This window comes from Pseudorca crassidens, chromosome 13 (genome assembly GCF_039906515.1).
Source record: "Pseudorca crassidens isolate mPseCra1 chromosome 13, mPseCra1.hap1, whole genome shotgun sequence".
NCBI lineage: Eukaryota > Metazoa > Chordata > Mammalia > Artiodactyla > Delphinidae > Pseudorca > Pseudorca crassidens.
Window position 1 is genome coordinate 24,723,110 of NC_090308.1, and position 27,728 is coordinate 24,750,837.

The 27,728-nt window shown below is 41.5% G+C and overlaps 1 protein-coding gene and 1 non-coding gene across 2 annotated transcripts in view; both read right to left on the bottom strand.

Annotated features, from left to right (window-relative positions):
- ECT2L (epithelial cell transforming 2 like) overlaps window positions 1-27,728 on the bottom strand; it is a 41,756-nt gene that overhangs the window by 8,400 nt on the left and 5,628 nt on the right. Inside the window, 16 exon segments of the mRNA XM_067702993.1 lie at window positions 2,366-2,454; window positions 3,776-3,868; window positions 4,536-4,585; window positions 4,588-4,641; window positions 4,644-4,690; window positions 4,789-4,862; window positions 6,553-6,700; window positions 8,110-8,167; window positions 8,419-8,470; window positions 8,581-8,667; window positions 15,697-15,800; window positions 17,795-17,977; window positions 19,547-19,580; window positions 19,582-19,640; window positions 25,170-25,298; window positions 27,145-27,290. Of these exon segments, the coding sequence (XP_067559094.1) occupies window positions 2,366-2,454; window positions 3,776-3,868; window positions 4,536-4,585; window positions 4,588-4,641; window positions 4,644-4,690; window positions 4,789-4,862; window positions 6,553-6,700; window positions 8,110-8,167; window positions 8,419-8,470; window positions 8,581-8,667; window positions 15,697-15,800; window positions 17,795-17,977; window positions 19,547-19,580; window positions 19,582-19,640; window positions 25,170-25,298; window positions 27,145-27,290 (1,407 nt within the window).
- Window positions 10,110-10,182, bottom strand: TRNAG-GCC (transfer RNA glycine (anticodon GCC)). The gene has a single exon. It is a non-coding gene; the product is annotated as a tRNA-Gly (tRNA).

A 27,728-nucleotide genomic window follows, 5' to 3' on the forward strand; every position in this document is an offset into this window, starting at 1 on the left:
TGAAAGTATCCAGAGACAACAATGAAAAACAAAACAAAATGAAACATCTTTCTTATAGAGGAACAAAGGGAACGATTACACTGGATGTCTCTTTGGAAACCATGCAAGCAAGAAGAGGGGGGAGTGAAGTAAGTGTTGAAAGAAAAAACCCCACCAAACTAGAATTCTGTAGCCAGAAAAAGTATCCTTCAAAAGTGAAGGAGAGGGGACTTCCCTGGTCGTGCTAATGGTTAAGAATCCGCCTGCCAATGCCGGAGACATGGGTTCGAGCCCTGGTTCAGGAAGATGCCACATGCTGCAGAGCAACTAAGCCTGTGTGCCACAACTACTGAGCCTGCGCTCTAGAGCCCGTGAGCCACAGCTACTGAGCCCACGAACCGCAACTACTGAAGCCCATGTGCCTAGAGCCCGTGCTCCACAACAAGAAAAGCCACCGCAGTGAGAAACCTGTGCACTGCAACAAAGAGTAGCCTCCACTCACCGCAACTAGAGAGAGCCTGCACCCAGCAGCGAAGACCCAACGCAGCCAAAAATTAATTTTTTTTAAAAAAGTGAAGGAGGGGCTTCCCTGGTGGCGCAGTGGTTGAGTCCGCCTGCCGATGCAGGGGACACAGGTTCATGCCCCGGTCCAGGAAGATCCCACGTGCCGCGGAGCAGCTGGGCCTGTGAGCCATGGCCGCTGAGCCTGTGGGTCCAGAGCCTGTGCTCTGCAACGGGAGAGGCCACGGCAGTGGGAGGCCTGCGTACCGCAAAAACAACAACAGCAACAACAACAAAAAAAAAAGTGAAGGAGAGGGACTTCCTCCTGGCGGTCCAGTGGTTAAGACTTCACCTTCCAATGCAGGGGGTGCAGGTTTGATCCCTGGTTGGGGAGCTAAGATCCCACATGCCTCACAGCAAAAACAAAAGAACAAAAAAAACATAAAACATAAGCAATATTGTAACAAATTCAATAAAGACTTTAAAAATGGTCCACATTAAAAAAAAATCTAAAAGAAGTGAAGGAGAAATAAAGACATTCTCAGACAAACATTGAGGGAATTCATTGCCAACAGATCTACCTACCTAGCAAGAAATGTTAAAAGAAGTTATTCAGAGAAAAGGTAAGTTATATAAGTCAGAAACTTGGACTTACATAAAGGAAGAGTGTTTGAAAATGAATATATGAAAGTAAAATAAATTCTAATAATAAAAACTGGAATAATCCCTAGCATGTCTCCTACTACACCAGTGCGTTTAGAATTGCTGGCTTGACAGCTAGTGTCCTTCTACCACTGTAGCTCATTTCTATTGCTGCTGACCAAAAACAACAAAACAAAAACACCGTGACAATGAGAAAAGTGATACGACTATGTGATTTGATTTTCATTTAATATCCACTCCAGGTGGGGATTGAGGTGAAGGGACTGGAAGGGACTGGTTTCTTCCAACCTCCCCCGTCCCCCGCCACTGCCACCACCCTGCCCTGGGCCTTTGGGAAACATTCACTGAAATATTCATTGAAATCACAGGCAAACCAATTTTCATTTCTTTTATTGCAGTTAATTCCTCTCCATTTGGTTGCTCTTTGTTGAGTTATCATCTTTGCCATTAATACTGAAAACATAGATTGGCAAACAATTTTCTAAAGCAGGAATTGAAAACCTATGGTCTCACCCCTTGTCTTCTGTAAATAAAGTTTTATTGGAACACAGCTACACTCATTCACTTAGGTATTGTATTGTTTTTGAAGATTGTATTATTCATTATGTATTGTATTTATGTAGCTGCTTTTGTGCTACAACAGCAAAGTTAGGTAGTTGCCACAGAGATCATTCAGCAAGAAAGACCTAGAATACTCTACAGAAAAAGGTTGCCCATCCTTGTTCTAAAGGAGGAAAGGGAATGCTAGCACCCTCTCGTCACAATAGCTCTTATACTGTGAGCACTGCACAAACTAGATATGTGAGACCTCAATACCATGGTGGTCTTAGGATGAGACCTTCTGAATACTGACCTCAGTAACTAACTGCGGACAATCAACTGGTCTTCTCTTTCTCAGAGTTGAGCAGATCATCCATGTGGTACCCCGCAACACCTGGCTCTCCTCTCAGTAGGAAAGTGACCAAACTTCAGAACTCCTCTTTCAGTGGAGTTAGTGGTCCCGGCAATGACAGTTCAGTTTCTTCCATTCTACCCAGTAGCTGCCTGGTATGCGAGTAAGGTGATAAAACACCTTACATCATCTCAGAGAGGGGTGTGTGTGTAACTTTTTAGTTCAACACAAAGATTTATCGTAAATTTACAATATGACAGACATTGTACTGGATTCTGGGTACAAGATAAATATGATACAGTCACAGCCATAGGATAGTTAAATATTTACCTTAAAGAGAAACTTAGTTCCTCATCACAGCAGTGAAGTTGGGCTACATCTTGGACCCTAATCAGATATCTGTTTACTTCTGATAGAGTCTATGAAATAAAAAACAAAATTAGAAATATATAAATTTTTAGAAAATAATTTCCACTACTGAAGAACCATTTTATATCCCAGAAGATGTAAGTGTTGAGTAGAACTCAGTTCAATTATGAAAAAGCATTGTTTGTCAAACAGTGAAAACTGTATTTTTAAACTATTGAAAACATTGTTTTATTATAAATGCTTTCCTAGCATCAAAAATAAGATGGGGGTGGGGTGAGTCAGAAGGGATCTATGGAGAAAAGGAGGTGAATGAAATGTTACAAATTAAGAAGTCAGGCCCTTTTACTGATCTAGCCATGGAGATGATCACTTGATGTGTATAGTGATCCAAAGGTAAAGTTCTGTGGGCTCTGTGAGTTCCAAGATTTTGGATTTTCTGTAATCCAATCAACTCCACCTCTTTCCCTATCAAAATGTGCAGATCTAAATTAGGCCCAAACAACTCCACCTTGCTCCCCAGTTTGAGCAAATAACAATAACACTTACAGTCAACTGATATTTTAATTCAATATAATTCATATATTGAACTCCTAGTATATGCTGAACACTAGAAGACACGAAAATCATAGTTCATACCTGATGGAGCTCCCAATCTTGTGAATAAAGGACTGAAGGAAAACGTGGCAGAGACCTTCAGGGTGCTGCAGAATACCTAGGAAGGGGCAGCTCACACTGGAGACGTTGTGGGATACTTCACAAGGCAGACGAAGATTGAAATGGATCTTAAAAGGCTGAATAGGAGTTTATCCAGTGGAGTAGAAAAAGAAGGCAATTTCTGAGAAGGAAGAGCATGGGCAAAGCACGAATGTGTGAAGAGAGGCTCACGTTATTAGAGAACCGTGAGTAGATTTATGTGGTTTGTCATAAGGTGCTAGGCGAGGCAGTGAGAAGGAGGGTAGAATGGGACCAGATGATATTCCGTAGGTAACAGATAGCCAGCAGAGGACTTCTAGGATTCCCGCTGATGTCCTCAGTGGGCAGAATCCTGCACCAGATACTATGTGCAGGGAGATATAAAACAGTAAAGACACGGCCCCATTCCTCAAAGGGGGTCATGATCACAGTAGTCCCAAGAAAGGTGCTAAGACTGCAGAGAAGTTATGGGATGGGGTCAAGACCACATGTGCCTCTTCTCATCTAGCATCCTTGCCAATAACAGGGATGTGGAATATGAGAGCTTGGCAGCCCCTGGCACACAGCAGGCACTCAATGGATGTTAGCTGAATCAAAATCTGTATGTCTCCTTTTTGCCAGTGACTTGAGGTTATAATTCATGAGCCTGAGATGGAGTAAGTGCATCAGAATACATACCAGGCACCCACAGATGATTCTCTCTATGTTTGACAGCTGATCTTTCATATTGATGTTCTGCTTCATCCAGAAAACAAAGTGATTTTAGGGAAACTGAAATTGTGATGTTTTTATACATAAAAAGTAGATTAAAATATTTTATGGCACTTGATAAGGGCACGGTATTTTCATAAACTATTATGAGAATCTCCATTTCCTGTACCCAATATGTTTTAAAACAATGAGGCTAGCGACAACACTGTATTCAAAAATTTCTTCTGGGCATAATGAGCTGTCATTTACATTCAGCCCAGACTCCCATGCACTGTGCACGTCACAGTGATGTTTTCAGAATGATAGCACCGTACTCCAAGACGCTGAATTCCTGCAGAATATAGTTGTGATTGCTCTACTTACTTAGGCAGGAAAGTTAATTAATACATGAAAAAGTACTTTCAGAAACAAAGGGTTTTACTCTTTTTCTTTTCTTTTAGTTATCTAGAAAAATCACCCAAATACTCCATTTTTTAAACTTTTATATTAATAAAGATTTTATTGTACTTCTACAGGTATCTGAAAACATTGTCTCATGTGATTTGGTTTAGAATAGGTGCCCTCCGTGCTCAAAATCACTGAATACAATGATTTCACATTAAAAGGATGAAAGACTTTGAAGTAAAGAATACCCCAGGAGGATAAGGTATTTCAGGATCTTTGAGTTAAGAGTACACAAAAGCACTGTAACATTTTTAAAGGACACAGGCTCTTAGCAGCAGCCAACCTGATCTATGTAACCTTTGTATTTCTTGATTACTTCAATTGCAGTGGTCGAGTCCCGTGGTCAACATGTTCTGCAGAAGTGTGAAGCCTCAGAGCGTAGAGAAGAGAATATATTCTTCAGACCTTCGGGATGGGTGCAAAAGCAGCTCTGGAAGGCTGTATGAGGCACAGACAAGGGAGCCCTGGTCTCTTTCTGACGGCCAGAGAACGCCCATACTTGGGGTGCCCCGGCTGTGCTCTCCCTCAGAGCTTACCTCAGCATCTTTGTAACAATGGTCTTATCATGCTTCTTCAGGAAAGCTCGGAGTGCTGGTATCATTTCTCTGCACTAAAGGTGAGCATTATATTGTCAAATCTCTATAAGACAGTTTGGAAGCATTCAGTTCCACCAGGCGAGCACCATCTGTGAAGCGCTCAAAAGCAAAAAGGCAGCATCTACATCTAATCACAGTGTTATTAACACTATAGGTGCTTACTGATATCCCAAGTATAGTGTTTTAATTGTACCATAAACCTAACCCTATTCATTGAACTTAATAAGTATAGAAAACTGAAAATGGGCTTTGTGTGCAGGTAGGCCTGGATTAGAACTAGAATTCTAATTTAATTCTATCTAATTCTATGTGACTTTGTCAAGTTACTTAACTTCTCTGAGCCTCAGTTTTCTCATGGATATCATATCTAACCTTGCAGTGAGTGGGGAGGGGGCGAATCCTATCCGTAAAGTGCCTGTCACACAATAAAGGTTATTTCCTAATAGTAAGAGACTATTAATGGGTTCACCTGTAATACTGCTGTTAAGCATGTTTTCCACAGCAACATTAAAAAGGTGCTCCACTATACTTAATATCTGTTTTAAAATGTATTATTCATCACCATTACAGCCCCCAGGAAGTTACCTCATTTTTCTCAGATGGAAGTGATGCTAATTTCTAGAAGTCAAATAGTCACTGATTTCAGAAATGTTAAGAGCTAACGTTTATGGCATGCTTACTTATATTCACCCCCATGCTAGTGAAATAGATACATTATTATCCATAACTATAAAAATGTTGGCACAAATTTGCCTGTAATAATATATGATGCTTTGTTCCAATTCTTGTCCTAAATGTCAGTTGTATGAAATTGCTTTATTCATGCAACTTTCACATAATCGAGTTGTCCTGCAGTGTTTAAACTCCCCAGGTGGGGCAGGAAGAGGACAGCAAAGGGCAATGTCTGAGGTCAGGAATCGTCCAGAGACTTCCCAGCCCCGGGCTTTCCCTTCAGGGCCTCAGTGCAGACAGGTGGACATGGCCACAGTGGACGTGGGGACGGTGGCAGAGTGCACCACCACGTCACAGGGTGCCTCTCCTGCTACCCTTTTGATGTAAACTGAGGAGGGAAGAGAGGTATCCTACTGCCATCAGAGGAGATCCCAACAAGAGCAGCAAGGGGCATAGACGGGAGCTGCATATTTCCGCTCAGACGGTGTACGGCAGGAGTCACAACAGGGACAACTGTTTATAATGCACTCGCTCGGGAATGTACGACAAAGGAACTCCTCATTTCATCGTGAGATTTCACACATTGAGTGTTTTTATTCCAGTGTGTGGATTATGAATTCCTTTTCTCCATGAGAGAGCTGGACTCGCCCAGGACGCCCAGGCCTGTAGTGGCAGCATGGAATCAGGGTTAACAGTCTTGCTTCTGCCTCATTGTGAAGCATGTTCCTGTAACCGAGCCCCAGGGTAACTGGGACAGGTGGGAGTCTGGCTTTTTGCATGAGGATAAGTTCAGTCCCACAACCGGTTCCAGGGCGCTGCTGGGTCAAGCACTGTGCCAGCCCGTAGCGACACAAAATTAGGTAAGTCAGGGTCCCCGTACTCAAGGAGCTCACAGTAAACCAGAGAAGATCTGGAAGCCAAGAGTAGAGAAGAAGTCTTTCCTGGTAATTCTAGTCCTTCGGGTTACACATGAAACTTCCTCTCAAGCTCAGAAGGGCTAATAGGTGCCTGGATGGTCACTCAATCTTTTACCTTCTCCATAGTTTTCAGAATAACAGGGTAATTGTTGAAGAAATTGGTGTAAATGTTCAACTGGCTTCCAAACTTTATGAATATTTCTCCCACGCAGTGAGCTGGGCCCCATTCCTGTAGTCTGTCTCTCAAGTCATCTAGAAACCACCTGCAATATGAGGAAAGCGTGGCCATGAAATATTGGCTAGTGACAACCTATAAACCTAAGAAATAAATTCGTGGTCAGTCGTTTAGGGCAGGGCTTTTGTCAAATCCTTTTGTCTTGACACTGAGCGGTTCAGATTTGACAGGAAAGGAGGAGATGGGAAGTGAGGACGCAGGTTGAGTCAGGTGGTCGTCCACCGAAGACCTTCCGCCAGTTTCCACCGAAACTCAGGCTCTTCTTTCTGTGTTTAGGGAAAAGTACCTGTGAACCCGCCACTCCTGGGTAATTAGGTTGCCTGGTGGTCCGTATTTTCTATATATCAAAGTCCTGTTTTATTTTGTAATGCAGAGGGAGAAGCCATACACTGGTGTAAAGAAATCCCACATCCTGATATTAACTGTGCTATGTTTATGTATGGAGAAATTAATTTTCCTTACTGGGACTAGGGAATTCCTTTCCTTATATTTGTACTTTTGAAAAGTTGTAAAATTAGTATCTTTACAATAGAAAACAATTACAGTATTCAATTTTTAAAAATCTAATGGCCTTGTAATATTTGAGTCTAGAACGATTAAAACTCCTAGAACACAATTTCCTCTTTCCCCTCCAGCCCTAGGTCTGCCCCACACTGCCCCAAATAAAATATGGTAATACTAACGTGTAATGCCATGTGATCTTCACCTGAAACATCAACCATAATTTCATGAACTAAAATTAAAATGTAAAAGTAATTTAAGAGAAAAATCAGAAAACTCATTCTGTTTGAAATACTATAAGCACTGTTCTTGGTTAAGTTTTATCTTTCAAACACATGGTCTGTATATAATGCCTATTTAAACATATCTAATGAGTTAAAAAATACATCTATATCCCACTTGGCAGTTGGCTTACAGCCCACATTATATTTTATGTGTATTTACATATTTTTAAAATACTGGCGTTATCTAATATTTATCATCATTTTGACTTAAGGTTTCAGTTGTCAAAACTTCTGTCGTTGTCTTAAAACCATTGTCAGGTATTATTACCAATAGTCGGATGAGATTCTATCATAATGACTGCACTATGTAAATGCCCTCCTCCTTGGTGGTTCCTGGGGTTGGGTTTGGGGATGAGTGAGCGCGGGGCCGGCGAGGTCCACGGCGGCACCATCCACTGTAGGCGGACCAGCCCTGGGTGTTGTGTGACCGGGAAAGAGCCTTGGGGCTGAGCTCCGCGCTGCAGGATTCAAGATTCTCTCTTTGCCTGTTGTCTAACCTTAGGGAAATCCTTTAAGTTTTCTGACTTTACTTCTTCCTCTACAAAATGTGGGTTCTAACACCTGACTCACAGGATTCTGTGGTTGAAACGTGATAATAAATGTGGATGTGTGTTGCAGAAATGCTAGACGGCACGCATGCACTGTGTGTTACTGTCGCACAGGACCAAGCCTCTGCCTGTCTGCACCTGCTTCACCCACTACTACCCTTTCTAAACGGAAAGACAGAGCCCTAAAAGTTATATTGATTATACTCAGCGTTTGAAGTCAGACCATAGCTGATGGGTCGGTTAAACCCTGTGAACCTTCACGTCCACGTACCACTTCTTTAAATGCCATCCTAGCGTCCTATCAGAAAAGCAAGGAGTAGCACAGAGATGGCTCTTGCTGCCGAGATGTTACACGTCCATCCTCTTGCCTCAACTTCTTTTTAGACCAGGATTTATTCAAAAGAAAAATCTACTGGCTGGATTTCCCCCAGTTATATTTGGAGGGTTCTTTCCCCCTGAGAGAAACTTTCAAGAAAAAAGGAAAAACAAACCAGAATAAAGGTTGAAGCTTTTTTTTTTTTTTTGGTCAGGAGCAAAACAAATAGAAAATTCTTATTATGTGATAATTGGCTTACCAACTCAAGCAGCAACTCAAAATTTGGACCGTTTTTGCCGAGACTTGATTTTGTGTCCTGAGGATTATCTTCTATAACATTTCTTTCCTGAGGATTAAATGCAGACTTGGTTATTTGGGGCGGGCCCTGGGATGTCTAACTACCCAGTCAGCGCCAAGCCCCCTGAGGGTTCAGAAGCTCTGCCCTTCAGCCATAACCATAGTGGCCCTGAGACACAATGAATTAAGCACTCGACAAATTTGATGCCTCTCTTAAATTAAATGTTACGTTAAAAAAAATAATAACCTTTTGCTTCCTAGGAACTGCACGATACTTGAGAAAGTAAATTCAGTGCAGCTCCCATTCCCCTGGAGTCAGGAGAGGGATTCTGCTCTTCAGCTGCTCCTCCCAGGTGCCTGGGACCAGGCCTCTGCCTCAGCTCTGCTCTGTCACCAGGCAGCAGAGTGCAAACAAGTTATCTTGCTTTTAAGCGCCAGAAGCAAAAGCTCACAGTACTTTGTAAAATTCACCCCTTTGTTCACCTCGTGAAAAAGCGTCAGAAGTAATTCACATGCCATTTCTAGATCTGTTTCCACATTAAATATGGCTTATTCTTTCTTTACTTTGCCTTGTTAATTGTTCTTGTGGCTTCCATATGATTTAGCACGTTAAAAAAAAAAGCCCCCTCCTTCGGCCTGCAGCATCCCAGGGTCCACCCCAGCAACGGAACAATGGTCCCATGTTTGTGCTGAGGCGTATGATAATTAGTGGCCACTACTGCTGCCCTTCCTAGTCAAAGATAAAACTATCTATAGCAACCCATTGATATGTAGGAGGGAGACTGAAAAAAAACACCAATTTATAAGCAAGACTCCTTTTGCCTTACTCTACTCAGGCAAAAACAAGTTTTTATTCTGTACCTGCAGCCATCCCTTATGGCTGCCCGAAGCCTTTGTATGAGAGGTCCTGGAACTGCATGCAGCCAGCCAGCGCCTGAGCCTGAGCGCTTCACAGCTGCCCCACAGAGCCTTTCTGCCATGTCCTTTGTCTTCCCCGTTCGGGGCTGACCCATAGCGGCCTGGCACGTATTTATACTTAAATCTACTTTGAATTTTGACACAATAATTTCTATGCATAGAACACTCTCTTCTTTCAAAATAAATTATAGTGCTGATAATTTATATGGAGAAATGATAACTTCAACCAGTCAGGGTGACAGCCGTAGTTGTGTAGGTATACGTGGTTGCAGGCGTAAAATGAAAATGAAACTCAACCTGCCTGGCCGAGGTTAAGAGAGCCCAAGCGGTACAGATCGGATTGTGGATCCCACAGACGAGGGAGGCCCCCTTATCTGGGATATCATCTTTTTGTACAGGCCCCCATGAGTGCTCAGGCATTAAACTTAAGGAGTGGACTCCTCGACCCCTCTGGCTCTCCTAGAACCTGCTTGCTCATACTGGGGCTTTGTTTCATCTCTGGCTCAGCAACAGCTTTTTAAATTTTTTATTTATTTACTTTTTGGCCATGCTGGGTGTCTTGCAGGATCTTAGCTCCCTGACCAGGGATCGAACCTGGGTCTCCTGCAGTGGCAGTGCAGAGTCCTAACCACTGGACCACCAGGGAATTTCCAGCAACAGCTATTTTTTAAAGGTAAAATTTTCTCTGTGGCTAAGAAATCAATTTGATGCAGTAATTGTGTTTGAACCTAAAAACAGTGAGTTCTCTCATATTATCCGTCTAATTATTAGGATTTTTAGAGTCTATTTTTTGGATAAGATACCATCCCCTCTTCGTTTTTAGGGATGAATTGGGATGAAGTAACAGGGGCAGCAAACTTTGCACATTTTTAAGAAAACAATTATTCGGAGTTGCTGGGCCTTTGCCTTGGCTCTGTCCATGACCCGTAAGGGAGACCTTGGATCACACGTTAGGAATTTTCCTCTAGGATCTTACTTATTGCTAACATCCTAGTTATTGCTGGTGCTTCTCCCAGAAAACACTTGGCTGCCTGAATTAGGGACCAGAAATAGTTGTGAAAATGACAGGTACAACTATGTCATATGTCATTGTCAAGAACAACTATGATTCTGGCTGTGACTCATCACTGTGGTTGTATAGTATCAGTGTAAACACTATAGGCATATCGAGGCCAGGAGTTAACTACTCACTGGGCAGCAAGATGATAGATAGATAGATAGATAGATAGATAGGTAGATAGATAGATAGAGTGAGTGAGCTATATATGTATCTGTCTATATGTATATACGTGTGTGTGTGTGTGTGTATCTGGTCCTGGATTTGGCAGACAAGCCCTCTTACACAAGCCCCTGTGGAAGGGTCTTTCAAACAATTATCTCAGAAGAAGGCATTACTTTCCACTCCTATGGCTGAGAGTTTGTGTGCTCTTCTGGACGAGCATCTACACCTTTAAAAATAAACCCCGAGGTGTGGAGATACTCAGCTTCTCTATTTTATCTGAATTCAGCACCTACGTTTAAGCTGTGGTTTTCCTTCCTAGGGTCCCCAAATTTGTTTCATGGGCATCACGCACAAGCTCTCAAGTGTATAACAGAGAACCAAATAAGGATCTAACACCTATTTTTTCTGATTTGATTTTGAAAAAGGAAGATATCAAAGACATTCCTAGGCACTAAGGTGTTTCACATTTCTGTAGTTTTATTACAGGCAGACGATGTAACAAGAGCAGGCCTGACTTCCAGCATGGAGGCAACTTTAAGCCCAAACTTTCTGCATCATTTTATTAAAGTGATTAGATGATTAGGTTGAAAAGACTTAATTCGGTGTGGATTTTATTTGGCAGTGGAAAGAATGAAAGTATCTTTGAGAGGAAATGTTCTAGGTGACCATTCTTTTAGGGGCCAGAGATTCCAGAAATTGTTCTCAACAATAGTAAGGTCTTTCAGATGTAAAATGAACACTTCACAAGAAGAGGCACTTACAGTTTTGTTCCTTTTGCTTTCTTCAAGCTATCCTGCTCCAAAGAAGGGCATTTCTGGGGCCTGTATGTCCATGGTTGAGGGTGACAGCTTCATTCTTAAGAATAAAGGTTGATGGAAGAACTTCAGTAAGGTTTCCAGGGGGTCAGGAATGACCCAGATGTTGTAAGGACTTTGGAATAATTTGGAACCTGTGTGATGTGGTTACATGTCGATTATTCCCTTTAGTGAACCAAGGGGAAATTAGTGGTACTGGAGCCCTGGGTGCTATATTTCAAAGGTTTTCACAGGCTGAAGGAGGGATGGAGAATACATCCACCTTTTTGGGAGAATAATCCTCAGAAATCTCAAAGAGATAGTGGCCACCATAACAAGGCAGAAGGACTCTGAGAAGCAGAAAGAGCATCTCGATTAAATGCCGCCCCTTGTGCCCCACCCCCTCCCGTGCATTCTGCTAACAGGCATTGATCATGCTGCGCCATCTGTGTATGTGTCAGTCTTATCCACCTCAACGGCAGGGGCTGTGTGTTATTTTATGTCTATCCCCAGGGCTAGCACAGTGCCTAGCACGTGATTGCTTCCTATAAGTATTTAGGGAACTGAACTGAGAAGCTGGGGACTTGACCTCTGCCTGAGAAGTGGTTTGTGATGGTTAATTTTATATGCCAACTTGACCAGCCCACAGAGTGCCCAAATGTTGGCCAAACATTATCCTGGGTATGTCTGCTAGGAGGTTTTTGGATGAGTTAACACTGAAATCAGGAGACTGACTAAAGCAGATTGTCCTCTCTAACGTGGATGGGCCTCATCCAATCAGTTGAAGGCCTGAGTGGAACAAAAAGGCTGATGCTCTTGCAAGTAAGAGAAAATTCCTCCTACCTGAAAGCCTTCAAACTGGGACACTGGCTTTTCCCTGCCTTTGTATTTTAACTGAAACATCAGCTCTTCCTGGGTCTCTAGCCTGCCCTGCCTTTGAACTGGAACTACTCCGTTAGCTCTCCTAGTCTCCAGCTCACTGACTCACGCTGCAGATCTTAGAACTTGGCAGCCTTCATAACTGCATGAGCCAATTCCTTACAACAAATCTCTTTCTCTATATATACACTCACATCCTATTGGTTCTGCTTCTCTGGAGAACCCTGATGAATACATGGTCCGTGAGCGTTTCCTGAAGAGAGAGATTTAGGGGTGGGGCATCAGGGAAGCAGGGCTCGGACCTCTAAAGGGTTTAGATGTCCCTGCGAATGTGTTTATTAAGACTCCTCTCGGGGAGGATGCTTGTGGTTGGGAAGAATAAGCCACTTCAGGGGGAGGAGGGGCCGCTAAGGTGCACAGTCTGCTAATGACGGAGGGCGGGGGCTGAATAACTGCAGGCCTTCCGTTCTGCTGAGCAAGTCTGGTGGAGGGGACGCTGCCTCCAGCCGTCCACCCTGTTTGCCCCTCCCTGCACTGTGCTGTCCTCTAAAGCCAGGTGGACAAAAACTTCCAGAATATCAGGTTAATGGGGCAACAAACGATTTGCCTGCTGGGGGAACCCACAAGTCTATTCCTCCTAACACTGTCCATGGTGACTTTGTGTTGGGGGTGGCATCCAAGCCTTCAGTCATCACAGATGGGTGCTTTTTCAATGGGCATGAAATGACATTTTCATAGAAATCAGCTCTCTGAATGACGATGCAATTTTCAGTGTTTCCTGAATCCAGATTATTTCACTTAACCAAGAATGTACGGATTCTGAATATAGTACTGGCAAAATTATTTTTTCTTGACTAAAGAACTAGCTTCAAACCCACTTTTTTACTTTTATGAATTTGAATCTCAACTTAAATTTAAAAAAAGAAGAACCATTTTTAGTTTCACCAAAAAAGTGTCCTGGGCCACAGATGAAAAAAAATTCTTTAGGTTATGTTGGGCAGAATGCGAGTATCCAGTTCTTCCCCCAAAAGCCAACTAGTTTTACTCCTGTCAGTGTGATGCCACGTATGCTTGTAAGTGGCTTAGATATTCCTCACATTATGAAATTACAAAGCATACTATTTTAATAATAATCCATGAAAAGGAAGTTCTTAGGAGAAATGACCAGGTGAAAGCTTTCCAGGTAGAATTATCATTTTTGTTTATGAATTTCTTAAGCACATGTGTCTAACTGTACAGTGAAGCAATGGCATAAACATGCAGCAGCAACTTTACCTTCATGAGTAAATTGCACGTTGCCTTTGGGTCACATTTTGTCAGAATAAAATTTCCTTCAAAGTCTGCTCTTTCTACTACATTTCTTCAGCAGAAAATATGACAAAAATTCCAGAGGGTTGTCCTGAAAAATCCACCCCCCCCCCAAGAAAATTTCTATTTCAAATACAGGTCAACAGAAGTGCAGCAGAAAACACATTTTTTAAGTAGAGTTTTCATCTCTCTACCTAATTAATTTGCAAGTCCAGAAAACAAAGTAACTGTTATTCAATTAGAGTCAGTAAATGGAGCTTTCCAGTTAATCTTGATTCTCAGCTTATGGTCACAGTTCAGTTAGGATGCCAAGATCTTGTGGGAGGGTCTCAAGATCTTCAGAACCAAAGTGGCCCACACTTTTTAGCCAAATGAGGAAAGGGGACAGGACAACTCTTGTGTCTTCACAGGAAAAAGAAGGTCTGGGGGAGAGGCTCCAGCAGCAGAATTCCCGGGGAAAACACCCCGTGAGACTCCCAAATTTGGTTGCTTCTCTGACTGTAGGTTTGAGCACCACCAAAATTATATCATACAAGGTTATTTTAAAATAATTTGACAGTAATAAGTACCATGAACCTACACCAAACATGTTGACTAATTCGTTGGTGTTTGGGGACGGTGCGGAGAATTTCAGGGCCTCAGGATCATCCCTGTAAACGTCTCTGATCGTATTATCAGCAAAGTTTTCCAGGGCCTTTACCACTGAGCTGCCTGAGGATTGGCTAGTGCGCTGGGAGCTGAGTCTTCAGGGAAGAAATTCATGGCTAACGGCAGCTCCCCAGGGTTCTCACTGGACAGCGTACCCAGGAGATATCTGGTGCTTACCCAGGAAGCCAAGTGGAAACCACGATAGATAAGGAGAGAGTGTCCAAAGACGTCGTTAAAGCACCCACAAAGTGGAATTACTACAGTGAGAGGGAAGGATTTGAGAATTTTTCCTTGGAAAACTAGAGACCTTACACAGCATCAGGTATGTTAATATCGCCCCTACTCCTGTCCTATTCTCAACTGCCTCTGAACTGAGCACTGCATACAACTGTCCCTCCGTATCCACGGAGATTGGCTCCAGGATCCCGACAGGTGCCAAAATTCTCGGGTATTCAATTCTCTTATGTAAAATGGTGTACTACTTGCATGTAACCTAGGACATCCTCCCGTATACTTTAAATCATCTATTACTTAATACCTCGTACAATGTTAATAGTTGTCAGTGCACAGCCCAATTCAAGTTTTGCTTTTTGGAACTTTCTGGAATTTTTTTCCCCTATATTTTCCACATGTGGTTAGTTGTCCTAGGATGCAGGACCCATAGGTGCAGAATCCATGGATACGTATGGCTGACTGTATTTTATTTTCCTATAACCTTGCCATGGTCTTGGGGCAGAGTGTGTTCTGTACACTGCCTCTACTCACTGTGTCCTGGTATGTGGACTGACCTTTGTAGAAAAGCGTTCAAGATTTGTTTCTGATGAAAATGCTTCTTCAGGCTTTCCCCCATGCCTCTGCCCAACCAAATTACTGATTTGCTTATTTCCGTTCTTGTGTTCTCTTTCCTCTCTTATCTAGCCTTCCTTGCCCTTCATCTTTTTATATCTGATTTCACACTTTCTTAGGTTTTCTGCCATAATTGTTTTAACTGTTGAATAATGTTTATGTGAAATATAAGCCACTAAACATGTTTTTTAAAGCCACTTCTGACTGAAATTAATCACAAGACAGAAAACAGTGCGTCATGTGATCAACTTTAACTTATCGAGATTTTTCCTATATGTCTATTTTATGCAGCTAATACATCTTGGGTTCAGAATCTCTCAGTGGCTTTTTTTCATTAATGGATGCACTTTCTCTGAGGAATTGCGTCCCAGAGGGATAAACTGGTAAAAAACCATAAATGCAAACTAAAAATTTATTTAACGTTGGGGTTTTTGTACTTTGTTTTATTCAAAGGAACACTTACAGAATTTTCTTTTGAAAGTTCAATCAATCCCTCTGCCAGAGCTTGTATAATTTCTCGGTTATTCAGAATGTTAGCCATACTCATGGTGTCAGATACAAATTGCCCTGAAAATATAAGGTGATAGGCCTGTAATTAAAATATGTAAGAGATATGATCAAGAAGAAAACTCAGTCCTCACAGTTGCTTGTTAGTGGATAAAAACGCAGACTAAGAATAAAAATTCTACTATGCGGGCTTCCCTGGTGGCGCAGTGGTTGGGAGTCCGCCTGCCGATGCAGGGGACACGGGTTCGTGCCCCGGTCCGGGAAGATCCCACATGCCGCAGAGCAGCTAGGCCCGTGAGCCATGGCCGCTGAGCCTGCATGTCTGGAGCCTGTGCTCCACAACGGGAGAGACCACAACAGTGAGAGGCCCACGTACCGCAAAAAAAAAAAAAAAAAAAAAAAAAAAAACTACTATGCCATGTTATCTACCATGATAAAGTAGAAAATGAGCAAAAGCATCTAGATGTGTAGCGTATAGAACGTACCCACCCTGACAAAGCTGGTATTGAATGAAATCTGTAAATTGGACAAGGAAAGAACATGTGAAAAAAAACCTTATAAAGTTTAGATTCTCAATTCCACCAGAAACGCTTCCATATTCTGCATTAACTTTGTGCTCAAATCCGTAAATATTTTAAGTCCATAGGGAATAACATACAAACATACATATATAGACATCTTCTACATTTTAAAAATATTTTGAAAAACTTGCATTTATTTGAAAAACAACCTTTTTCCATTTGACTTTTCATTGCTTATGACCTACATGACATACTTCTATCATTCCTCTTGCCACTTTTCTTTCTAGTCCTCAATATCTGTGAAAGAACCAGGAAAAATAATTTCTCCTTGTTTATAGTCTCATAACTTTTAAAATACTGGTTGAACATCCACTAAATGTGGTAGAGTTAAAACCAAGAAGACAGGGCTTCCCTGGTGGCGCAGTGGTTGAGAGTCCGCCTGCCGACGCAGGGGACACAGGTTCGTGCCCCGGTCTGGGAAGATCCCACATGCCACGGAGCGGCTGGGCCCATGAACCATGGCCGCTGAGCCTGCGCGTCCGGAGCCTGTGCTCCGCAACGGGAGAGGCCACAACAGTGAGAGGCCCACGTACTGCAAAAAAACAAAACAAAACAAAACAACAACAAAAAAAGCCTAGAAAACCAAGAAGACAAATCCCTGCTTTGGAGACCTTTGTGTAAATAGATGTAGGCATATGTTGACATAAAATATCCCCATGCATATTTGTGTGTTACAGCTCTTGTGTAGACAGTAATTATGTTAACAGATGTCAAATAAGGAGCAGGGCAGGGGAAGGGAAGAAGCAAGGCATATGACTTGATTGGTACAGTGCTTCAGTGACATGTGAAGAGTTAGGGAAAAATGAGTAGGCAGTTAAAGACACAGGAGAAACCTATTTAAATAGGTGGGCTTTGTTTGTTTGTTTGTTTTAAAATACTTCATTTTAAAGAACTGACTGGTTTAGATGAAGATCTAAAGTTGAAACAGGAAGTGGTTTCCAAAAGACTTTCTTGTGATAATTGGATCATGAGTATGACGTGTAAATGAGAAAACACATTCAGTGATGTCCGATAGGCTTGTCCATGGAGCCCATCACCAAATTAAATATTTTAGATAGAAAATAAATAGAACTTAATTATAGAACAATTTAAGTCATGGGTGCTGTGGTCTAAGAGATGCTTAATTGGGATGTTGGCAATTAACTTTTAGAGCAAATTGTAGAGGGAAATGGACCGAACTCTCTGGCTTAGCAAACAGTGAATTTTGCCTAGGTAAACAATTGACTGACACAGAATTAATAAGATGGTAAAATTTGAACCCAGGAACTAGCTTCAGCATTTTGAAGATGAATATATTTTTTCTTAGTGGATACTCATGATATTTTGAAAGGAGATATGAAAAACAAAGGGAATAAAGTTTACCAAAGATGCTTAAGAGTCAACTTTTACTTGTGCATTCCTACACTTGTATTCACTCTGGATGTGTAACAGGCTTCAAAATTAAGCTGCAACAGAAGTAGCAAGAGTTCTTACCTGTCATCCTGCCACTTACGTTCTTCTGCAACTCCTTGAAGAGAGGACTTAGCTGTTGCCTTACTGATTTCAAGGTGTCTTCCAGGAAGTCGGTGAGGCTGGACCATGTCTGCAGCTTTGATTTGCTGAAGTAGGTGGAAGGGGGCGCCTTTTCCCACTGCCGTCCCAGCCAGTCACTAAGAACTGACATTATTTTCTCCTTTTAGCATCGCAGACTTAAGCTCAGATGAAAGAATTCTTCCTGTTTACAGTATGAAAAAAAACTTAATTGCATTTATATCAGGCTTATTATCCTTTCTCATTAGAAGACTAAGATAAACACCCATAGTCTGCTTTCAAAGGTAAAATTAGAAACGCAAAAAGGATGCAATGAATAATTTCAAATGCCTATCTACTCTTTGATGGATAAGGCCGACATGTTATACTGTATTTGAAATCAAAAATTAAATAGCTGCTGGATTTTTGCATCAGAAAGCAGAATAGACATCCAAGTAAGGATATACAATTGTATGTTTACATCCTAAAAATAAAAATACAGAAAAACCCCCCTCTGCCTGGTTTCTCCATCGTGTCATCCAAAGTCATCCCCATTGTAGCCAAGCCTGTATCTTGTTTACATCATGTCAAGCTACTCTTTCTCTACAAATATCTCTACAAGACTGTACTGGGGGCTTAAGAAAGTTCCTGTCCTTGAAAATCAGTGACTGAATGATACAGGACCAAATGAAATTTGATTTTCTGTCCTAAATGGACAGTTTGATTCTTCTCCCCACATTTTTTGCTGATAAACGTGAAAGTATTTGTAACATGTTCTTCTAGAAGGAGAAGAAGAAGAGTGGGAAAAGGAGGAAAAGGAGACAGAGGAGGAAAAAAAGAAGAAAACCTGTTTTATAAACAGCAGTGTCTGCACCCCGCTGTCTCTGCAAGGCTGATTCCTCCCTGCTCGGGGCCAAGTATGCTCTCATTGGATGATGGTGCTATATAAACTAAAATTAACAAACACTTCTGGTACAAAACTATATTAGGTCAATGTGCTTTTTGTTGTATCTATGTGGAAACTTTCCCCTTACAAGCCTCCCAATCATGCCAGCTTTCCTCAGTCTTGAAAGGCCCTTAGCGTTCAGGATTAGAGAAGCAATGCTTTATATAGTTTTACATCACTCTGAGTCCTCTTTGATAGAAGGTGAGGGATTTTTGAAGGGGTAAATGATTAACATTATTATAGCAAAGCAATTTGGCTCTCTCTGTTCGTCAGCCTATGTTACATTTTGATCCAACAGTTGCAGCTTTAGTATCTAAGTGAAATTTTGCTCTCAGGTGTATTTTACCTTTCTTCTTCCTCTCGGATAATGAAACTTGAGCTGGCCCCTTCACCATCTCTTTATAGCTGCAATTCATTTTTCCAAATGAAAGCACATTGATAATGTTTTACTAAGAAAAATTGTTCTCTGTATTTATTATTTCTCTAAATCAGCTACTATACATCTTTGTTTAGCTGTTAAAGCTAGTGTTCTCAATGGAGTTTTTGCAAGTGATGGTTTGAAGCAAATATTTGCAGTAATAATCCCCTTCTGAGCAATAATAATCCCCTTCTGAGTGATGAGAAATGACCTAGTTTGGGAAGTGACAGCATTCCTTCAGAGAGGAATGAACCGTCGCCAGAACCAGGATTATGAGCTGTGCTTTGTCCTTGGTGATCCTGGAGTTGGTGGCTGTCATTGGGCACGGTGGTCAGTGCCCATATTCCCTTACTGTGTTGGTACGAGACGGTGGCAATCCCAGTGGAGGGCGGTCAATAACGTGCCAGTCAGTTGAGATAGCTGAGAAAGAACTTCTGTTCCTGCCTCTGCACAGCCAAAAATACTTTCATGAGTTTGCTCACAGGTTTTGCCATGAACAGTTAAATATTACTTAGAAGCACTAATGAGCTGGCCAAGAAAGGCCACTTGTAGGTCTTGTCTTCAATTCAAATCCCTCATGGAAGAGTCCATCAGCACTTTGCAGTTCACCCCTAAGTGCTGAAGTCCAGACACTTCATTCAGGAGGACTGACAACAGGTTGGAGAAAGGGGCGAGAAGTTTGACCTGGTGCTAATTTTCAAATTTGCAATTCTCAGGCCAAAGACAGAGAAAAGTCTACATATATTTTCTAAAATAGTCTGATTCAAAGAAGTCTCATTATAAGGGGATAGATTTAAAACTGTTAAACACATAATGGAATACAATGGTCAAATTTTAGCATTAATTTTACCCCTTCTTTGGAGACACAGCATATAGATCGAACTACTTCAAATAAAACTATAGGGTAATATATTTGAATTCTTTGTGGTCTAGGAGTAAATAATTACTCCAACTTGTTTCAGTTGCTTGCAACGAGATGGTAGTGGCTCAAAGGTCGGGGTGTCTCTCACTTATTGGTGTCTAATGTTTTCACTGACAAATAGATCAGTGAAGTTAAAGAGCATTCATAAATGTACCTACACATATGTAGTCAATTGATTTCAACAAAGATGCAAATGAAATCCGCTGGGAAAAGGATGGTCTTTACAAGGAATGGTGCTGAAATAATTTGATAGATGGCCACATGTGTTTAAAAAAAAAACTTCAATCCATACCTTGTGTTCTATTTAGAAAAAGCATAAATCAAATGGATCACAAACCCAAATTTCAAACTTAAGACTATAAACAATTTAGGAGAAAACACAGAAGTGACCTTGGTTAGGTAGAGTTTTTAGATATGACATCAAAAGCATGATTTATAAAACTTGAAGACTGATAAATTTGACTTTATCGAAATTAAGAATTTCTTGTCTTCAAAAGAAACTGTTCAGAGAAGGAAAAGATAAGCCATAGACTGGGAGAAAATATTTGCAAACAACTTTTCCAGAATATACAAGGATCTCTCAGTAAAAAACAAAAAAACCTAATTTTTAAAATGAGCAAAAGGTTTGAACAGACACTTCACCAAGGAAGACAAATGGCAAATAAGCACATGGAAAGATGCTCAGCGTCATTAGTCATTAGAGAAAATGCAAATTAAAACTACAGTGAGATACCACGACACACCCATTTGAATGGCTCAGATTAAGAAGACTGACCCTACCAAGTGCTGGGCAGCTGGAGTGGAAATATAAAATGACACAACCACTTTGGAAAACAGTTTAGCTTTTCTTTTTTTTTTTCCTAAAGTTAAACATACACCTATCATATGACCCATTCATTCCACTCCTAGGTATTTTCCCAAGAGAAATGAAAGCGTATGTTCACAGCAGCTTTACTTGTAAAAGCCCCAAACTGGAAAGAACTCAAATATCTATCAACAGGTGAATGGAACAAGTTGTGGTATATCAATACAATATAATCATTCCCAGCAGTAAAAAGGAATGAACAATTGATAACAGCATGAAGTGGATGAATCTAAAATAATTATTTGGAGTGAAGGAAGCCTGACAAAAATGCATGCATACTGTATGATTCCATTTATGGAAAATTCTATAAAGTGCAAACTAATATATTGTGCAATCAGTGGTTACCTCAGGTTGGAGTGGAGAAGCAGAGTGAGAAATTGCAAAGTGGCAGGAGGAAACTTTGGGGGACGATGAATGTGTTCATTATCTTGATTGGTTTATGGTTTCACATAGTGTGTAGACAGACATATGTCAAAATTTACAAAATTAGGGACTTCCCTGGTGGCACAGTGGTTAAGAATCCTCCTGCCAATGCAGGGGGACACAGGTTCGATCCCTGGGCCGGGAAGATCCCACATGCTGAGGAGCCACTAAGCCCATGTGCCACAACTACTGAGCCTGTGCTCTAGAGCCCACGAGCCACAACTACTAAAGCAAGCGTGCCTAGAGCCCATGCTCCGCAACAAGAGAAGCCCGCGCACCGCAACGGAGAATAGCCCCTGCTTACCGCAACTGGAGAAAGCCCGAGTGCAGCAACGAAGACCCAACACAGCCAAAAATAAATAAATAAATAAATAAATAAAAATTTAAAAATCACTTAAAAAATTTATCAAATTACACACTTGAAATACTGTATATCAATTGTACCTCAATAAAGCTGTTTAAACAATTTAAGTAACACCGAGAAAGATGAGTTTTAGGTGTCTGGCTTACGCAGTAACTGGTGAATGATGATATCTTAAGTGAGGAATCCTGGGGGAGGGGGAGGTTTGTGCTGGGAGGCAATCAAGAGTCTACTGTAGGCGTGTGAACTCTGAGATGCCCATTAGCCATGCATACTAAACACCCACATGAAGATGTCGAGTAAAGGCTAGATATGCGTGCAGCTGAGAGATTTTAGAGCTGGAGACGTAAGTTTGGGAGTCTTCAGCATCCAGGTTGAATGTAGAGTCATAGGAATAAATGAGGCTCCCTAGGGGAAGAGTGTAGTCATGGAAAGGATGCGAGCCCGAGATCAAGTCCGGGACACATTTAAGGGTCTTGAGGAGGAGAAGCGGGAGCCAGCAAAGGAGTCTGAGAGCAAAGAGACCCCAGAGGTAGGAGGCAAACAAGGAGAGGGTAGTATTGGGGAAAGCACGGGAAGAAGAAGAGTTACCAGAAGTCTTCATCCTCCTCAAATGCCGCTGAGAGGTCAAGGCCCGGTAAGGATGGAGAAGGGACCGTCGGATTTGGGCACATGAGAGTCACTTATAGTTTTCCCAAAGTGATTTCAGCAGAAGGAGACCACTTGGACGAGCTTGAGGGGTGAGTGAGAGGTGAGGACGGTGGAGGCAGTCAGCTAGACCAGCGATTCTCCAAGGGTGGCCCCCGGGTTAAGCAGCATTCGCATCACCTGGGACCGTGTTAGAAATGCAAATTCTCAGTCCCTGTGCCAGACCTACTGAATCCGAAACTCTAGGCTGGGACCCAGCAATGCGGATTGTAACAAGCCCTCTGTGAGTCAAATACACGTGAAAATTTTGAGAACCACTGGTATAGTCCACTCAAAAATTGGTGAGACAAAGTTTACGGTCTCTCTTTGTGGTGGGGGGGAGCGAGAGGGGAGGAGCTACTACAGGTGTTCTTGATTTGATAGGAATAATCCAATAAAGAAAGAGGACTCAGGCTGTGGGAGAGGATTTGAGCATAGGAGTGACGTCTTGGGAAGGTGAAAGGCGATGTGTTTACAGAGTCCAAGCGGAGTAGTTGATGTTTGATTCGAGCAGGGGTGCTTCTTCCATCGTAACAGAAGGGAAGACAGAATGAAGGTAAGAGGTGGGATAGGTGGTGGATTTTGTGGTGGGCGGTAAATTAAGGAGTTTCCTTAGGGAAGTAAAAGGTGAAATCAAGTGAGAGAATTATTGAAAGATTGACTAAAGGAGAGAAGGGGGCTTCCCTGGTGGCGCAGTGGTTGAGAGTCTGCCTGCCGATGCAGGGGACATGGGTTCGTGCCCCGGTCCGGGAAGATCCCACATGCCGCGGAGCAGCTGGGCCCGTGAGCCATGGCCGCTGAGCCTGTGCGTCCGGAGCCTGCGCTCTGCAACGGGAGAGGCCACAACAGTGAGAGGCCCGTGTACCGCGGAAAAAAAAAAAAAGGAGAGAAGGGACATCATAGTCATTTTAAGAGTGGGGAAACGAATTTACCAAGGAAATGTGATAGGATTGCTTATCAGAGCTGCAATCCCATTTGATATTTATGCCATTAAAGTTAGAGCAGTAAGAACAGTTGTGTTACTCTTTCCAACAGTCTTCAGCTGCTTTAGTACAGGCAGGCATAGATTATGCAGATGGTCGTGTTTTAACCAGCATTGGGGCTTAGCCAAATGAGCTGGGATTTGGCCAGGAGAAAAAGAAACAAAGAAGTTCAGATTCTTTGCAAGAGAGTAATGATAATGACGAACCATTAAATCCAAGTTTAATGAGGAAGGAACCAAGGTCGAAGCCATGGTGATAGAGAGTGAAAAAGTGGGAGTGTGTGCATTGGAGGTCCTCAGACGAAGAACTGATAGAGTGGGAATACTTGAGTATATGATTTGGAAGTTGTATTCGGAGAGACAAATGCTTGAGATCAAGATTTCAGAGGTGATACAGCTACCGGGGAGGACAAGCTCAGGAGTGATGCCTGAGGTGGTGGGAAAGAGATTTGTGACTGAGAAGCCTGGGCCTTTTGACTGAACCAGGGGCTTGATGGTTCACCCAGGTGGAAATTATATTTGACACGAAGTTCAGCGATGATTTTGGAGCCCAGAATGGCGGTGGGAAATCCATTGTTTGAAGACCATTAAGTTTCACTTGAGACCATTTTTGTGTCACCAAATCTATTATTCTTTTCCCTTTTCACCCTCATTCTCTCGGCCTTTGAATACTTTACTTTCCCTCATCCTTTCTTTTTTTCCAAAACAAATTTTAGAAAATTTGTTTTGCTCTCATTTTAAAAGTAACACTAGTTCACTACAGAAAATAGAGGCAAATAAAAGAGATAAAAGAAAAAGGAAAACTCACTCATCCAACTATTGTTAGCATGTTGGTATACATCCTTCCAAACCCCTTTTATACACACACACCACCACCACCCTCCCCGACACATACACGGGATTTAAGCATTGGGATCACACCTTCCATATTCTTTGTAACTTACTCTTTTCAAACTGATTTTAAAAGTAGGAAATTTGAAAAACACATCCAGAAATAGATGGTGTTAAGAGTTTGCTATATTTCCTCCTAGAGTTTTCTATGCCTATTTTCTACATAGTTGAGATTATATAATTGTAGTAACTGTAAAAAAAAAAAATTTTTTTTTTTTTACAATAATTTATACTTTGTTTTCTTTTAAACGCCTTTCTATCCTTTTGCTTTTTCCTTTGCCTCGTGGAATCCTGCCAGGGTCATGCTTTGTATGTACTGAATAGTTCAGTGAAATCTGAGGATTAAGAACTTTAAAACTCACAGTTCCCTAAGGAATGGGTAGTAAGAAACAGTTTGAGAAACTTTAATTTCACACTCCCTCTCCTCTGCTTGATTAAAAAAACAACAAAAACAGACAAACAAAAAAACATAGCCCATGAGTCCATGAATACAGAGCTTTTATGTAACAGATATCTGTTAAATATGGCTGATATTAGACAGGTAGGCACTTAAGATTATCAGCTACCACACATCTCTACAAGGCACTCCACCGTTTTTAATACTCAGAAGAAACAGAAATACATTTCCTGGCTGGCTCTTGCCACTAGTGACTTTATTTCTTTAGGGACAGTTACTCTGACCACTTACCCTGATGCCCTTTCCCCCTAAATACCTGAGTATGTGAAGTATAAAGAGAAAAAAAATAAAAAATAAATGTGACTGAATCATTTGAACTGACGGCATTTTATAAATCCACAAAATACCATCACGAGGTAGGTATGACCACTACCTCTCAAAACTGACCTGATGCTCCGAGTCGTACAAAGAGGTCCACGTGGCCCCCTTCTTCTCCAGGGGCCACATAGCTTCCTAATTTCTCCCAGAAGTCTCTCACTTCAGGCCTCAGTAAATTTTTAATACCAATTTTATAGCCTGAGGGGGGAAAGATCAAAATGTCATATCTGCTCTAACACTGTTCACCACCATCTAGAAAATGAAACCAGAACTGTAGGAACCAAAGCCCATTACTTTAGAACACTTATTAATAAATTAAAAACAGTGAATATGTAATCTGTGATTTTTAAAGACTATTGTTTTTCTTCAAAAGCTATAGGAGGAAGATTTCCCCTTCATTTGTTCCTTTTTAAATTATTTTGTTTCTTTTCTAAGAGGGGAAATTTAAGGGCATTTGTACCTCCACCACTCAGAGAGAAATACTAACAAATTATTTTCCTCTAGCTTTTTTCCTTGTACACACCCATGCACAGAGACATATATACTGCTTTTAAAAATAATAAAATCGAGATCATACAATTTTGTAATGGACTTCTTAAAAAGATTTTGGGGGCTTCCCTGGTGGCGCAGTGGTTGAGAGTCCGCCTGCCGATGCAGGGGACATGGGTTCGTGCCCCGGTCCGGGAAGATCCCACATGCCGCGGAGCGGCTGGGCCCGTGAGCCATGTCCGCTGAGCCTGTGCACCCGGAGCCTGTGCTCCGCAACGGGAGAGGCCACAACAGTGAGAGGCCCGCGTACCACAAAAAAAAAAAAAAAGAAAAGATTTTGTTTTCCTCTTAATTATGAATTTTCAAATGATCAATGTTGATAAATATTTCCCATTTAAATAAATATTAAAACCACTGTTCTTTTAATTCAACAACCAAATAAACCTTTCATTGTGATATAGTTAATTCATTAGCAGCAGACAGGTTGGAAAGTCATTGAAGGCATTGATTTTTCCCAAAACTTCATGCCAGTTTCTGGAGGTCACGGTTCAACTGAATAGAGAACCGCCACATGGTTACATTCTGGTTTTTACCTAAACCTCCATTACATTCATAGTCAAATAAGTAATTATGGCATAGTCTTATGTAAAGAAGACAAATAGGAGAATGGACTCATTTGATTCCAGTTTATTCACCCTAACTCTGTCACCAGTTATCCTCTGTGCCCAGCATTATGCATTTTTAAACATTAGAGAAACTATCTATGGCCCACATGGAGATCAAAGCTCTGATCTTGCTTTCACGTGGATCCATTAAGCTAGCCAGTTGTAAATGATCCAAGTCAATTCCTAGATGCCCAAAAAGAAAAGCGATTTCATACCTTGACAGCAACCATTTGGTTACAAATAAGAAATTTTTGCAAAAATTTTCTAGGTAAGCCATTGAATGTAGTCTACTAATACCATCCCTTACATATGTGCTTATGTGTGTATTAATGCATGTATATATACACATATACACATATACATACATATATAAATACATGCTTCCTATGTCTTCTTTGTGCTTCCTTTTTCTTATATTGAAATTTAAAATATATAACTTCATTATAGAAAGCATATTTTCATCTAATGGCACCCTCGTTAAATAGATCACAAAGTAGGATTTCTGACATTTTTCTTTTGAGAGATGGTAGTTACATGATATTATTGTTCCTTGGTCATTCCAAAGAAAATTTAAAATAATTTGTGTCACTTTGCTCTTTTACGGATTAAGTGCAACGAATTCGATTCAGTAAAAATGTATTGGACACCTACTAAATGCAAGGCAGTTTGGGTCTTTAATACTTTTTAAAAAATAATTTTGATTTATGGTTATTTTTATTGCTTCTGATTTTAAAAACTGTTTGGGTCTGTACCTTTCCACCTAGATCAGACTGCTTTTCTTTTAGAAGATGAATCACTTTCGTACACATGGTGACCAAGAGATTGCCATACGTCCTCTAAGGGAGATGAAAAAAGACCCAATTCAAAAAAGGACCAGCCTCCTAACACACTCTGTACCTCATATGCAGGAATCCGAGACGATATTAATATGAAGTGTGGCTGGAGAGCATGTGAAGAGCTGCTGTCATTTTTATAAACCCCATGCCAATTTTTCTTTGATAATAAAGGGTAGGAATGGCATCCAAAAACATTGCTTCTGTAGGGAAAAAGGGAGAATAAGTGAAGTTTTGATTTTCTCTTAATTTGACTTTGACAAGTGAGCACCAGTATGTCCTCTGGACATCAGCTGTCCTGTACAAGGCAAGCAGCCTGAGTACCTCAGTCTCTCCCTGCGGTTTTCAGGGACAGCGGCAAATGGGGCTCCTGGGCGAGTGGGTCCAAAGCTGCCCTCTGGGCCTCTCCTCCTGCATTTGTGGGATGCCAGAAAGGGCTCTTGGAACTTACTTTTGTGGGGCACTTAAAACCAACGTAGTGACATACTTAAGGGCTCAAAATGACATTTGTAGAAGGAGCAGTCAAAAGATTTTATTTATTTATTTATTTGCAGTACGCGGGCCTCTCACTGCCGTGGCCTCTCCCGCTGCGCAGTACAGGCTCTGGACACGCAGGCTCAGCGGCCATGGCTCACGGGCCC